Here is a 15,720-nt window from a genome sequence, read left to right on the forward strand (position 1 = left end):
GAATTCAGAACCTCGGTGCGCTACAACACAAGCTACAGTACGCAGTAAAATGGTCGTATTTCCTTCGGATTTTTTAAAATACATGTAGAATTCGATATGTCATGTCCAGCACGGCAAAACTACTCATTTACTCATAGTATACTATGAAAATATGATACACCCTTATCCTTGGCCATTTAGCACTGCTAGAAGAGTGATAAGTATACAATCAATAACGCAATTATACCGTACTGTTTCCATTAGAAATTCACCTAGAAGACTTCCTCAAGCTCATCGCAAGAGCCCGGACTCCGTAGTGACAGCGTTCTACTAGAGTACAGCATACTTGTTACTCCCGTCACTACCATGGCACATTGTACTGTGGTACATCATGACAATCTGCCCCACGTAGAAGAATGCTGGCCAAAAAAGGTTTCGGCCGAAAAGGCCATCCAGAGTAGCAGCCCGCACATTCCATATATGCACCATGTGGGTGTGCAGGTCTTGGCACAGCACCACATCAATTGTACATTGCAGTCAGCATACCGATTAAGGCATTGTCCTGAAGCGCAGCAGTATCAAGCTTGCCATCAGCGTTTTCGCACAGAACTTTGTGGATCACGTCATCCTGGACTCTGGCAAGTGCTGCTTTGTTGACTTCCTCCCAGTTCACAGACAAGGCAGCTGAATGAGGGGCATGCATGCTATCGGTTGAATTTGTGCTTGCATCAGGTCCATCATACCCACCTTCCGGCACTCCCAGAAATGTTAGCACCAGTTGATGGATGGGCTCGTGAGCGACCAGGGCTTGAATGTAACCTTCGAGACACTGACGACGAGCCTCCACCACCTTTGGATCCAGCTTGCGTACCAATCGCCTTGCTGGGAACTCAGGATACGGTTTGATGATCTTTCTCAGCTTCTTGTGTAGCTCGAAGAACTGACTATAGCGAACTTCAGATAGTTTGGTGCCCTTCAGGTGCGAAACTCTCAACACGTATATCGTGTAATCTGCATTTGAATTGCGTGTCTCAGGAATAGTTACTTCCACGCCAGGCATGGTCGACTAAAGCATTGATAGCATGCACATACCATAAGTAACAACTAACAAGGCAGATCTCCCTTCACAGCTCCAGAAGTTCCATAAGCCGACGACGTCAACAAGGTGTTCACCAGAGGCAGAAATGGCACAAATCTCTCCAGCAAGTGGCACCCACAGTGCGAATACAGGTTATATCAGGATCTGGGAAGAGAGGATATGCGACAACTCTTCCAGTTGAAATACGACTTGGTAGTTTCGTTAATTCACAGACAAAAGCTACAACAAGTTACATGTGGCCAAATCCATAAATAGCATGAGGCTATAAAGGGCGACCATGAACCAAAATAAAGGAAAACAAGGCGAAAGAAGATCAGCTAGCTGTAATCATATCTGCATGTATGCTATTCATCGAGCCTTGGTCTTGTCGTCCTCCCAAACTCAGGTAAACAGCTTCATTGCAGGTACAACAAAAATCAATATCCAACAAAACTGTTGACTTGGACCATGTGGACTTGGAGACGTCAAAGAGCAGAGAGCAGGAGGGGAAACAAGCGATCCCCTGGATCCCATGATCCATGCTGGTATGAGTCATGACCAGGCGGCCTAGCTAGGGGCCCTGGTCATGACTTCATTATGACTTCATGTCGATCTACATATCTGAGTGAATGCAACACATCGAACAATGACTGAATGAGAAAAGTCCACTTTCAAAAATAAAATCGTGTGTGTTGTTGTTTAGCCAGTCGAGAAATTGTATTGATGCAGTTCTTTTGAGTGCCTAGTCAGAACGCTGTGACGGACGGAGCCAGAATGGGAAAGCGAGGAACAGACCACGACGGTGCGCATGCGATATCTTTGCCATACTGCATGGGCGAGAACTAGAAGTTGCGAACCATTTCTGTCGTGTTTTGCCTTCCAGACTCCAACAATCATCACAGTAAACGTTCTAAACGGTCTGCTGCCGCAGCAGCGGCAGCATCATCTGTAACTCCTGTGGGGATTTCCATCGATTTTGAGGAGGTAACGAGGATATGTTTTAAATGTTCAAGTTCAACCACACTGTACCTTGGAAATTTGGTAGCATAGAAGTTGATAGAACCCGTAATACAGGCTCTAAAAACAGCCATGCTATTTCTAGAGAATTGTGCTCTGACTCCAACGATCCACCAGCGCGACTGGGATTTCTTTCTTTCTTTTTTTCTAATACATGCGATGCTACGATCCATAGCCCACAAAGTGGCCTGGCACGGGGAAGTATGGATAAAGCGAATTTGTGTTCGGTCTCATCTAGTCACTTTCTACCGCTGTGGGAACTGTGTATGCTTCTTCAGAGGGTGGTAGCACTCCTAAGGATGTGGGGAATTCAGTCTGACCGGCCTGGCACAACGCACAAGCTATGAATTTGCTGATGGATGCGGGGGGAGCAAGTATTATGTTTCTTTATCCCACTCGAAACTAAAAATTAATAAATAATTGGAGGTAGTACACTAACTCACCGGACTTATCATAGCCAAAGGTAAGCAGCACGGAATAATAATGGGGAAAAAGTAAAGTAGAGAGAGAGAGAGAGCGAGAGAGAGAGAGCGAGAGAGAGAGAGAGAGAGAGAGAGAGAGAGAGAGAGAGAGAGAGAGAGAGAGAGAGAGAGAGAGAGAGAGAGAGAGAGAGAAAGGCGCATGTACCATCACAGGCATTAAAGCCCAAAGGTATCATGATAACAGGTATTGCAAACAGGGAGCATCAGATGTTGGCAAAAGATTCAGGCCGGCAAGGCTCATCACTGGGCACAACCTCCGATGCGTGCCCACAGAAAGATCAAGCACGAATAACCACGTAAATACCACAGAGTTTCAATTACAAACTAAAACAAATACAATAACATACAGAACCTAAGAAGACCACCAGGGACAGCGAAGAGCCCTATGCTGTACCCAAAACAGATCGTAGAATGGCCATCGAGCCAAGGATAGCAGCCTGTTGCAGTTCATGAAGGTGCCGCTCTTCTCCACATAGCTGCTTTATAATGGAAATAGCCCCTTCCTTCGAAAGGCCACCAAGAGCACCAACTATGATGGGTACAACGGACACCGCTTCCCGCTGCCAAGTCTGCCTAGTTTCCACTGCGAGGGGCAAGTACTTCGCTCTTTTGTCAGCATGCTTTAGTGTTACTCTATGATCCAGTGGCACACTGAATCAATAAGTAGGACTGACTTGCCGTCGTCCCACACAAGATCCGGCGGTTATTATTATCCATCAGCACTCGGCCGAAGGCCGGAGATACCGGGCTAGCATCCAGCAGCCAAAGGTGGGGCCATGCATCATATGGATATTAAATGTGATGGTAGGTAAACAACAGAGAGAAACACACAGCACTTTTTTTTAAATATCGATCATAGGAAACACGAGAGGGTTTGGAGGAAAATAGGACCGAAAGAACTCCACCGCCCACCACAGAGCATTACAAATCAAGGACCTTACGCAGGATAGCTGCCAAGCCAAGGAGAGCATTCTTTTGCAATTCAGACATAGAGCAGTAGCTGGTGATACCGATGGTGTCAAGGTATCCTGGCAACAGTTTGGAAACAGTGCCCAAAGTCCCAACTACCACAGGAACAATCTGAGTCTCAACTTGCCATGGCCGATGGATTTCGCGAGCAAGAAGTTGATACTTGGCACGTTTCTCAACTTCCTTTATTATTATGACTTTATTCACTCCCAAAGCTAAAAATAAAAGCTTGAAAGGAGGCATGAAGTACAGCACCGGGATCCATGGGACCCGAGGGTGAAGCACCAATCAGTGAAGGAAAAAGAAAATCCTGAACATGTTTTGATAAATTTCATGAGAGCAAAATACGCATTCACCTATACCAACTTCGATACTCACATAAAATCACAGTCATGTATAACAGTACTTCTAGTAGACACCAAGCATGCTGCACATGGGGAACTCCAAGCAAGACAAACTCAGATGGGATACAACGGCATATGCAGAGAAAGACAATACATGACTGGGGGGCATATGGCAGAAATTCACGCCCCTCGGCTTGTCACACAGCACATAATGCACCACCATCATAAAACACACAGACTGAGACACATCGAGACATTACGGGCAAGCTAACATAAGGTCAACCGACCTATTATTATTGCGCACATTAAAGGGGAAGTTGATTGTTCCAACTAGGAACACACGCTTCTTGCCGAACTTGACACTTGACTGACTCACGACTGCCATCCGCAGCACACGAGGAGCACGTCGCACCTTCCACTCGGCAAACCTGCAAGAAAGCACCACTCCCTGCTCAATACACGCTAAGTTCGTATTAAAGGGGAAGTCTAGGGCAAAAATTAAAATTTCACCAGTTGTAGTCTTCGGGGTGCTGAGTCGAATGGTCGTGGTCCGAGGAAGCTGAGACGCTCCCTTCCTACTTTAATCCCAATCGAACTCGTGCACTTCCACCGAAACTGGGTGACTGCGCCCTACTAGATGGGGATTTGTATGCAAAATGTCACTAAAAGCGCCATTTCGTTCTTATAAAAGCATGGATGACCGCGATTGGCCCATATGTTGTAGTCTTTTGGACGCTGAGTCGATTGGTTTTGGTCCGAAAAGGCTGCGATGCAGCGTTCCTCCTTTATTCCCAATCGAACATGGTTGAACTAGCGGTCACGTGCTCCTGCGTACACCAGTCACCTGGTCACCGTGCCTGCAGGGTACAACTTACTTGCCTGTTTGACCTTTTTTGGGTGCAGTCCTGTCACTCGAGTTGAACCTTGGTGTGAAAGTTGTCGCCTGCTGGCGTGGTGACCAGGTGATTTGGGCACCCAGGAGCACGTGACCGCTTGTTCAACCATGTTCGATTGGCTATAAAGGAGGAACGCTGCATCGCAGCCTTTTCGGACCAAAACCAGTCGACTCAGCGTCCAAAAGACTACAACATATGGGCCAATCGCGGTCATCCGTGCTTTTATAAGAACGAAATGGCGCTTTTAGTGACATTTTGCATACAAATCCCCATCTAGTAGGGCGCAGTCACCCAGTTTCGGTGGAAGTGCGCGAGTTCGATTGGGATTCAAGTAGGAAGGGAGCGTCTCACCTTTCTCGGACCAAGACCATTCGACTCAGCACCCCGAAGACTGCAAATGGTGAAATTTTAATTTTTGCTTTAACTTCCCCTTTAAGAAATTATTATTATTATTTTATCAGCTTTTTCTCGTTGGCATCGTAAAGCAAGCTTGGCTAGCCTTCGCATAAGCCAAATGGAATGAAGAAAATTAATGAGGAACAAGCGGGGTCAATGAGGTGCCACATACGCAGTGCAGAATAGGCAACACAGAAAATAATATCAAGACAGCTCGAAAACAAGAGCAAGTATCTTTCAAATAAATCTTTCAAATAAAAATAGACTGCACAGTGTGCCTAGCAGTAGCGTAGTTGTATTCTGGTTATCTGTTCTCAATACGTCTGGGCAAAGAAGGATGAAGGGAAAGCATGCAGCATTCAATAGATGATGCACTGCAAAGCATTGGCCTACAGCAATAAAGGCAAAAGGTGCAACCTATGACTTGCTGGAACTAGTGCCCATCAAGTTTGGATGGCCAAAAAAATCAAAATCTGACATGCGGTTTGTACTCCGAATGTCAAGAAGATGCGAATTTTCCCGAAAACGGGGTGGCGGTTTAGACCCCTGTGCGGCTAACACACCCCGGAAAATACGGTACCTTCGAAACTTCGCATCATCCACAGGCATCCTCTAATCAAGTGGCAATATGTCAAGTGAGGAGCATTGGAGTTGGTTGTCTGCCACTTGATTATGGGAAGTCCTTTTCGGGCAAATCCGCATCTTTTTGACATTCGGAGTACAAACCGCACGTCAGATTTTGATTTTTTGGCCATCCAAACTTGATGGGCACTAGTACACACCAATGGTTAAACACTTTATTTCACTAGTTTGAGGGAAAGACACAAACGGGAAAAGTCTGAAGACTGTCACCACCAGGACTCGAACCAGGGACCCTCGCTTGTAGCTAGCGATGCTCTAGCCACTGAGCTATGGTGTAGTCGTCATCCCAGCAGAGACCGTTCAACATTTTTCTTCAGACTTCGTAACTCACACTGGTTAAAAAGTTACTTTTATTCACGCAATGATACAATCTTGTCGTTCACACCTAAGTGCACTTTCTTGATCCCTGTAGGGATACCGTCTTAGAGTTCCACTATAGTGTTGAAGGGTCTGGCTGTGTGAGTGCACCACCGATATTGGCAGCTACACGCAGCATTGTGTTCTTTGTGTTACTTGTCCCTACAGGAGGACGGTGACGACAGAAATCCATCAGGTGTGTTATATTACCCTGTATGACTGAAGTACTCAATGGCGCTTATGTTGTGTCTGCGTGTGTGGCAATGTTATGCACAATGTGATTTTAAAACTGGCATCGTTCTGTTTGGTCAAACCATAATATCATGGGTATCGTATAAACAAGAGCATGTAACCAAGAGTGTGCGACTCCTATCCTGAGCTGCGCTGGACTCGTCGATGGCTGGACTCTTTGTTCCGTCATTTTTTTGGCAGAAATATGATCAATTGCGTAGCTCTTTTAGCACAGCGTTGTCAGTTCATCGAGCTCGGGACGTATGGATCTACCGTCCGTTGTTTGCTTTGGCTATCGTGGTTGCAACGTGTGAAAAGTTCTTCGCACTTTTGATCTCTGGCTGCACCTGATGGATCAGCAAGCCAAATGGCTGCGAAAGACTGATGTCTAAAAGTTTCATCGTAGGCCAAGCTTGGGATTGCCCAGTTGCACACTCATGGTTGAATAGATTTTTGGTTGGAGGAAAGCAAATCAGCACACGAAGCACAGAAGCCATATAATTTTTTCAACTTACCCAAAAGTGCCGGTTATAAGGACTTGCTTACTACCTTGTTAATCACCATTGTATTCAACCTGAAGAGTAATGGAATGAAAGGCCTAGTCGAAAAAATTACATGGCTTCTGTGCTTCGTGTGCGGACACTCATGGTTATGTACATGTACGCTTGATACTAGGATCAATCATTTGCTTGTTTGCACTGATATCTATTCATTATTTGACGAGAACAAACACAAGACCAACCATGGTAGAGTACTGTCGGGCACCGAAGAACGACCCACCAGGCTAGAATTTTACCAAGCACAGCATGCCAATGTATACACGGTGACTCAGCTGTGTCTAGACAGCAATATACATGAAAATAAGAACGGTCTAGGCTAGGAGGCTGACCCCCAGTTCTTCGGCGACCGACAGTACTGTACCAACTATGCCTGTGTGATTATGTATCTGTCCGGTTTGACCTGCTGTAGAACTCCCCAGGGCTGCATGTAGTTCAGAAGTCACCACTAGGACTGGAGAGGTCAGTGCAGCAGCTTCGCGTCTTTCGTGTCTACTGTGTTGACTTGTGCCACCATCTGCAGGAGCTTTCCTCATCTGTTGATTTATGCATGTGAATGTGTTGTATGCACTGTGCATTCGCTATCACGTCTACATGTATCTGTGTGAATCAAGCTCAGTGTGGAGGACTGCAGCTTGGATTTAATTAATGCATTTGTATGACTGCGTGTCCATGTGTGTGTGTGCGTGTGTGTGTGTGTGTGTGCGTGTGTGTGCGTGCGTGTGTGTGTGTGTGCGTGCGTGCGTGTGTGTGTGTGTGTGTGTGTGTGTGCGTGTGGGTGTGCGTGGGTGTGGGTGGGTGGTGTGTGTGTGTACATGTGTGTGCACGCGTGCATGTGTATGTACGTATATATGTGTGCATGTGTGCACATGTAGGATGAGTATGGCGCCAAGGACTTCCGCAAACTTCTTCAGCTGAAGCCGGATGCAGCATCTCGACCACTGTTCATAGTACGTTTTCGATATTATTATTCTTGATAATATTATATACCGTAAGTACCGTTGATCCACCCCGCTCTAGTTTCAGCCCCCTGTCGAATTTCTGCCTGTGAAGCGACGTCGGCGTATACAACGAAATACGATGCTGAACCACGCATGTACTGCAGGATGAAAATGTGCACAATCCAGCATGCCAGGTCTGATCTTTTGCTTTGTTGTACATCGTACTGCACTTGAACGACTTGATCTAATTCCTGCCCCTCCCGAACTTTTTTGAAGCGAAAAATTGGGCAACTTGGAGGCAATGGGTCAACACAAAGGAGTGGCTCAATTCGATTGACTTTGGCCCCAGAGCAAACTCCAAAATGCCAGTTTCCTTCCACAAACATATTTCGAGTGAAAAATCAACGCTGATGATCGGTTTGGGTCTATACAAATTTGGCTGTCAAGGCGTTCCGGTATCGAACCGTCTACTCTACCAGAACACTGAGTTGTTGGCATAAGCCGGTAACTTTTGTCGAGCCTGTTTTAGGCTACCACCTCCTCCAAATATCCTAATATCTCTTGACTGTACAAAAGATGTGCCGAGCAGACACTTTCTTCATCTCTTGACTGCTTTGTGTGTTGTGTGTATGGGTACGTGTATCCAGCCATTCAACTGCAGTGCCAGTCTGGCTACCTGCCCTGCCTGCGTTCCAGTGGCTGTATCCTGCCAGCGTTCCGGTATCGAACCGTCTCCTCTACAGTGTGCCCATTCTTGCATTATTAATGAGCCATAACATTCAAAGAGCAGCCATTACCTATGGACAAGCCTCTTGTACGGGCAAAGCAAATGTGCTTACATAATATTTATTATTATTATTATTATTATGCTCTATTCGCGTTAGCATCAGTGAGCTTATAAAGCTCACATATAGCCTTCGCTTAAGCCGCAAGAAGGAGCAAGTGAGCGCGAGGAAGCGCAATGCACACAGAGCGTCAAAACAAAACAAAAAACAAACAAAAGAGACAAGCTGCAAGAAGGAGCAAGTGAATGCGAGGAAGCACAGTGCACATCAAGCATCACAATCACAAAAAAAGACAAGATGGAAACGCAAAGTTATGTCCATTGTTGCATTAGCGGCTACATACAACCTTCACCAGGTCCTGCCACTGAGGGCGATCCTGGGCGAGCTGCTGCAGCCTGTTGCAGTCATCTCCATTATCTATATATAAAGGTATAAATTATGTCCATTGTTTCATTAGCAGCTACATACAGCCTTCACCAGTTCCCGCCACTGTCGACGGTCTTGGGCAAGCTGCTGCAGCATGTTCAAGTCATCGCCAGTCTCTAGGGCGGTATTATTTTTCAGCTTTTTGAGATCATTATTGAGCGTTCGCGGGAGCGTTGTTCTTGGGCGTCCCCTAAAGCTGGGGCCGTTACCCCCTAAGAAGTAAGCTCCCATGGCACGTCTGGCTGGGGCTGCCTCTTCCAAACGCAGCACATGACCAAACAGCCTCCATCTAGCATCTCTGATGATTTGGCTCACGGGGCGAGATTCTGTGCGTTTATACAGGGAAGTGTTCTTTATTATGAGCGGGTATTTAATGCCTATCACTGTTCGCAGCTGCTGCCTGTGGAACGAGTCCAATTTCCGCTCCTGTGTCCCCGTGAGACTCCACGTGCCACAGTTATAAAGCAGGATTGGTAGAATGAAGCTATTATAGAGGCGCACTCGTAGAGACTCTCTGATGTGTTGCCCTCTCAGCCATATCACCCACATCCGGTGAAGTGCGCTTGTAGCCAACCGCTTTCGTCTGCCTATGTCCTCATCCACTCCAAGCATCGAGCCCAGCTTTATTGTGTGTCGCCACGGTTCCTCTATTCGATCCTTTTGTCTGCTTATCATGGTGTGTTCCGTCTTCCCCTCATTCATCTTCAAGTTCCACTCTGCTAACGAAGAGGATATTGTAGGAAGGCAATCTTTTAGATACTTTTGGTCGGTACTGATGAAGTCCACATCATCTGCATATTCCGACTCTCCGGGCAGAAGCAGCTGGACGTCTCGGTCTGGTCGCGGCGGTAGACGGTTTCGTACCTCTCTTAACACAGCTTCCAGGTATATCGTAAACAATACCGGCGACAGAGAATCTCCCTGTGGAGTCCCATTGTATGTTTCAAGTGGCTGGCTCAGGATGTTGTTTAGCCGTACTTTAATGGTGGTATCCGTAAGTAAGCACTGAATAAGATGTAATTCGTCCCGGTTCACAATAGTCTCCAGCACGTTCATGAGCTTTGGTCTTGAAATAGTGTCAAAGGCTTTCGACATGTCAATTCCCAAAATGGCGATATCTTCCTTTACTCTTTGGCATCTTGCTGCCAACCATCTGTAGGAGTACACAGCATCCGCTGTACTTCTCCCGCTGCGAAATCCGCTCTGGCAGGGCGAGAGGTATTGATCAACTGGCGTGTGGGGGGGGGGGGGGGGGGGGGGGATCAACGGTACTTTAGTTGTTACGGTACATCAATAGATTCAATACATGTGCAGAAGTGTTGCTCATGAGTCATGACCCATAGTGCTTTGCTTTGCCAGTACAAATAAGCACTAAGTGGGTAACTCCACAGGCCTTTGATTGTAGGCGTAGAGAAGAGGTGAGAAGGTGCACTCAACCCTTGCTTTTCCGGGCACCTTGGGACCGAAGGGGGTTTGAAACTCAGAAAAATCCGTAACTCAAGATCACTACTGTACATGTATCATGATTATGTACACCTACTTGCTAGTACTTATGACACATCATGTTGACAGTCACTGCGTAACGAACAACCTGCTCCAGCACTCTTGGAGTATACATGTAGTAGTGAAAATATATACTCAGCAGGCTCAGAAGTGCACCCGGGTGAGAGAAGTTCCCAGATGGAGATGAGTGTGCAAATGTTCTTGGATGTACACGTATGAATGCACTGATGCATGGATGTACACGTATGAATGCACTGATGCATGGATGTTCACGTATGAATGCACTGATGCATGGATGTTCACGTATGAATGCACTGATGCATGGATGTTCACGTAGCTGTTTGTATGTTCACGTTTAACATGAAACCTGTTTGTGCAGGCACCTGATGGACACATATTTCTGGAGACGTTTTCGCCCGTGTACAAGCATGCTCACGATTTCCTTATCGCCATATCGGAGCCTTTGTCTCGGCCGGAGCGCCTTCATGAATACAAGTGAGCAATGGAGATCTGTTTAGTGGCATCTTGTGGTGCGCTTTCCTGGCATGGGAAATGGCAAATGGAAGAAAAATGAAGTCTCCACAGAAATCATTTTCAGCCATATTTAAAAGTAAAGTTTAAACATCTGTGTGCGGTGCGATTAAGCTTGCAACTTGGTCATCCTATTCCCCTGGCCGTGCTTGTTCCAGGCGTGGTTTATTTTTGTTTGAGTAAGCGGAGATACTACATGTATGTCTATGTCAATGTCCCAATAATTTACACGTGTCCTTATGTACCTATTTGTACTTGTACCTATTTGTACTTGTACCTATTTGTACTTGTACCTATCCTCAGGTTGACAGCGTACTCGCTGTATGCAGCTGCCTCCGTCGGCCTGCAGGTGAGCATTTGGCAAAGTTGATGTTGCTTGTACATGTACTTTGAAAAGAAATATGAATTTGTTGATAGTCTTCAAACATGTCGTTTTGGAAGAGTCCTGGTAGAAGGGGCAATGTGCACCTACATGTACATTGTATTTCTATTGTGCGGGTTTGTAACGTAGCATGTGCACGTCACGAAGACCAGATTATTCTATGGAATGAACATCATACCTTCCATGGCTAGCAATAGCAATGAAGCATGTGCATATACCTTTTTGCATACCAGTGTTTGTTGGCCTGCTCTAGCCTCGCCTAAACTGCCGTCTCTGCTGCGGACACCTCAACATTCCCACATTCAACAACACCCTCTTCCCTCTATAATAATATCCCTCTATATACACACACTTGAGAGGAATCAAAAGCGTTTCTGCTGTAACTCTGAGCTTCACGGTTTTAACCGATCCTCAGTCAGCAACATGACAATTTTCAGAAGATATGATTTGATAGGCTGCAAGCGAGTATCCCTCTATATATGTATAGAATATTGACCAGGGTGAAGTCTATATCAGTATATGGGAAATATATGTAGCACTCAGTAGTCCACAAGCTCTCTATATGTGTTCACTCCTCTATATGTCATCACTTGGTTACTTTGTGCCGATATGGCTTCACTGCGACTTTCTCTATATAAGTCCAGGTCATTCTCTATATAACTCTAGACGCGACTTTCCCTATATCTCTCCACTCAGGTTGAGACTTTCTCTGTATGGCTCCAACTCAGATTGCCAACTTCTCCATACAAAACCTGAGTTGGAATATAGAGAATGACCTGGAGTTACATAGAGAAAGTCTCAGTGAAGCCTTATAGGCACAAAGTAAACAGGTGATGCCATTTTGAGACAGTGACGACAAATAGAGAAATGATGCCATACTGAGTGTACCATATAGGCTGAGTAAAAGACCTTGGGTCCGCTATCTTATTTTTGTTGGTTTACTGCAGTGTTTCTACTTGAGATCAGTCTAATATTGTGTTGTACAGTTTTACAGGCTTCTATGTTTCACTGTGATCACTGGTTTTTTCTCCTTCTTTGTGTTCTATTCAGACGGCTGATATCATTGAGTACCTGCGACGTCTCAGCAAGACAAGCATTCCCGGTGGCATCGTTGAATTTATCAAGGTATGAGTTATCACTTATCAGGCAAGGTTGCGATTACACTCCTCTCTCTCTCTCTTTCTCTCTCTCTCTCTCTCTCTCTCTCTCTCTCTCTCTCTCTCTCTCTCTCTCTCTCTCTCTCTCTCTCTCTCTCTCTCTCTCTCTCTCTCTCTCTCTCTCTCTCTCTCTCTCTCTCTCTCTCTCTCTCTCTCTCTCTTCTCTCTCTCTCTCTCTCTCTCTCTCTCTCTCTCTCTCTCTCTCTCTCTCTCTCTCTCTCTCTCTCTCTCTCCCTCTCTCTCTCTCTCTCTCTCTCTCTCTCTCTCTCTCTCTCTCTCTCTCTCTCTCTCTCTCTCTCTCTCTCTCTCTCTCTCTCTCTCTCTCTCTCTCTCTCTCTCTCTCTCTCTCTCTCGCTCTCTCTCTCTCTCTCTCTCTCTCTCTCTCTCTTCTCTCTCTCTCTCTCTCTCTCTCTCTCTCTCTCTCACACACACACACACACACACACACACGCACGCACGCTCACACACACACGCAACACACACACACACACACACACACACACACACACACACACACACACACCTAACCACTGCTACTACTAGATCCTGGAAGTAGTTACCGTCCCCTTACTCCATTTGGTGTGCAGTACAGTGTCTACACTGTCTAGGCATTGGATACTTCTAAGTTGTCCACCTGGCTCTCAAGTTTGAATCTGAAGAGCAGTCTGCACTGTCTCAGAGTGTCTCCCCTGTGAAATATCAGCTGTCAACGGTGAAGAGTAATTAGATGTGTGAATGTCTGAATTCAAGTTGGATCGTTGTGACTGTTTTCTCCTTCTTGCAGTTGTGCTCCATTCCTATCAAAGAGTATTGAAATCCCGGTTTATGCACTCTCTGTTAGATGTACTGATACTGATACTATATTGGGCTCTCATCCCCTGTTATCATTGCTGCTGATGATGATGATGATGCTGCCAATGTTGCTGTTGCTGCTGCCACTGCTGCTGCTAGTGTCCAGTTGACTTGACACTGTAGCGATAACTATGATCTGGATTGTTTGTTAGATGTGCACGTCAAGCTATGGCAAAGTCAAGCTTGTCCTGCGTGAGAATCGCTACTTTGTGGAGAGTGAATATCCAGTAAGTCTGTGCTGATCCTTCACGTGTACATGTACTATGTTGGTCTTGGTCTGTGCGTATGTTCAAAGGTGTGGTCGATGTCGATTTGCTGTCCTCAGAGCATGACCCTGAACTTTGGTTTTCCGTCTACGGGTTTCGTATCCAGAGCTTCTCTGACCCATGAACAATCAACTAGCTACTGGAGCCCAGTGTGCTATATTCATCATGAAGTATGCAGTAATAATAACAATAATTATGCTTTGGACAATGACATCTCATTAGTATTGTCTTGCTGCTGTGCTACGTACTAGGACGTTCTGCAGAAACTCTTGCAAGACCCGGAGATCCAACAAGCCAGGTATGTATGCTGTGCTCTGTGTCTGTGTGTGAGAGAGAAAGTGAGAGAGAGAAGGGGGGGGGGGACCTTTTGATAGCTTAATGGCGGTAAAGCCTTGGGTCAGTTTCTTTTCCAACAGCAGTCACCAGTGCAATGGTCCTCAGTAACTGATGCTCACAGTCATGCCTTATGGCTGTTTGAACACCGGCTTATTTCAGTATTTATTTAATCGCGTTACCACTGTGCTGCATACCGTCAACCCTCTTTGGGACGAACACGAAGGGACCAGTGGTATTTGTTTGCAATAACGGGAGTTCTTCTTATCCATATTTTATACCTTGTGAATTCAGAGTGATTTATCCCATAGAGTTCTGAATACTATAATCTTCTAAAGCGAAAGTTTGTCTTATCGGTGTTCTTCTTAACGAGGCTTCACTGTATCTTGTTGTTTTTGCTTGACCAACTGTGTATTCTGCTTAGGATTGTGGTTGATGGTGAGGAAGATCTCAGCCAGAGGACATCCAAGGAGACGTCGACGATGAGTGTGAGAGTTCAGGCAATGCTGTTACTTTGTTAATCTATGTACATGTACTATGCCAGGATAATCATTGGGCCATGATCCGTTGCCCGGAGTTCGCTTGCACACGCACACATGCCCACTTTAATATGCGCACACATGCGCTCACTGCCAGTAGATTCGTTGTTTGCTTGGACAAAAGTAAATGGAACACCAAGCATGGCGTCTTTATGCAGACCAGTCAGCACTGGAGGCAGTCTAGCCGGCTTCGCACGAATGTACGGGTTGTTGCTGAAGCCTGGAGCACTGGATGTTTCGATGCAGCTTGCTTGGACACAGATGTAAGGCCAGTGAAGAGGTTGTGAGTTTCGGAGGTGCACAAGAGTCTATCGGTCCTGGCCAGCTCACAGTTGCAGTAGGCGACTTGAGCTGAGATCCCTTTTCCTTCTTCATAGAAGTAGTGAGTGCAGTAGAGCCAATCTCAACTTAGCAAGCGTACACTACACTCTGCATTGTGGGTGCTAGGCATTGGCAGGACTCTGGTGTGCATGCGTTCCGCTGGTTGCTTGACGTTCTTGAAACTAGAGCAAGCAGGAAAACAGCAATGTTAGAACAGGTCTGACAAAGTCCTGCCGTGCATGTACAACGTGCACAGAGAACTGAGCCGGCCTTCTGCACACCAACCCAAGACAGAAGGAGACTAGAAGATAGCACCGAGTCCGGATGTCTGACATGAGCTTTGGCAAATGCTTGACTGCCATCCAGTGTCGCATTGAAACATTGGAGCTTCCTAATCCAGGCAGCATGGAAAACGAATAAGTTAACTACTGCCACTGGTGCTTTTGAAGTAAAGTGGCCATTAGTGATGGGTTGATCGCTGGTCAGGGTGGCTTGTAATGCCAGGTCTTACTCTACTCCATTTAGAGCTGAAAAGAATATTCGGAATGTTCAGGTTGGAAAAGAATATTCTCGGCTTCAATAGGTTTCAAATGTTCATTGTCACAGAAACTCGCCATTTTGCTAGCAAATATCTGAAGAAGCGTATTTAGTCGCTTTTTTGAGCATTTGCTCCAGCCCTAAAACGTACTCTATGCACGTGCGTCTTTGCAGCCTCCCCTTTGTGAAGTTGACTGGA

At 46.0% G+C, this 15,720-nt stretch overlaps 2 protein-coding genes across 2 annotated transcripts in view; one reads left to right on the top strand and one right to left on the bottom strand.

The window, feature by feature from the left end:
• Nucleotides 1–499: 499 nt before the first annotated feature.
• LOC135805833 (sorting nexin-24-like) lies at nucleotides 500–1,039 on the bottom strand. Its single transcript, XM_065319951.1, has one exon. It carries the CDS (start codon nucleotides 1,037–1,039, stop codon nucleotides 500–502), a length of 540 nt encoding a protein of 179 aa, XP_065176023.1.
• A 661-nt stretch (nucleotides 1,040–1,700) lies between these two features.
• The window catches only part of LOC135804599 (general transcription and DNA repair factor IIH helicase subunit XPB-like), a 31,677-nt gene continuing 17,657 nt past the window's right edge, over nucleotides 1,701–15,720 (top strand). The window contains exons 1-11 of the mRNA XM_065318502.1: nucleotides 1,701–1,859; nucleotides 1,941–2,041; nucleotides 6,329–6,356; nucleotides 7,361–7,410; nucleotides 7,824–7,898; nucleotides 10,983–11,098; nucleotides 11,438–11,483; nucleotides 12,567–12,641; nucleotides 13,678–13,752; nucleotides 14,043–14,089; nucleotides 14,549–14,612. Coding sequence (XP_065174574.1) covers nucleotides 1,832–1,859; nucleotides 1,941–2,041; nucleotides 6,329–6,356; nucleotides 7,361–7,410; nucleotides 7,824–7,898; nucleotides 10,983–11,098; nucleotides 11,438–11,483; nucleotides 12,567–12,641; nucleotides 13,678–13,752; nucleotides 14,043–14,089; nucleotides 14,549–14,612 — 705 coding nt within the window. The 5' untranslated portion in view covers nucleotides 1,701–1,831. The remainder of the gene's footprint in view (nucleotides 1,860–1,940; nucleotides 2,042–6,328; nucleotides 6,357–7,360; nucleotides 7,411–7,823; nucleotides 7,899–10,982; nucleotides 11,099–11,437; nucleotides 11,484–12,566; nucleotides 12,642–13,677; nucleotides 13,753–14,042; nucleotides 14,090–14,548; nucleotides 14,613–15,720) is intronic.

The sequence above is a fragment of the Sycon ciliatum genome, chromosome 1 (genome assembly GCF_964019385.1).
Source record: "Sycon ciliatum chromosome 1, ocSycCili1.1, whole genome shotgun sequence".
In the NCBI taxonomy this organism is placed as follows: domain Eukaryota; kingdom Metazoa; phylum Porifera; class Calcarea; order Leucosolenida; family Sycettidae; genus Sycon; species Sycon ciliatum.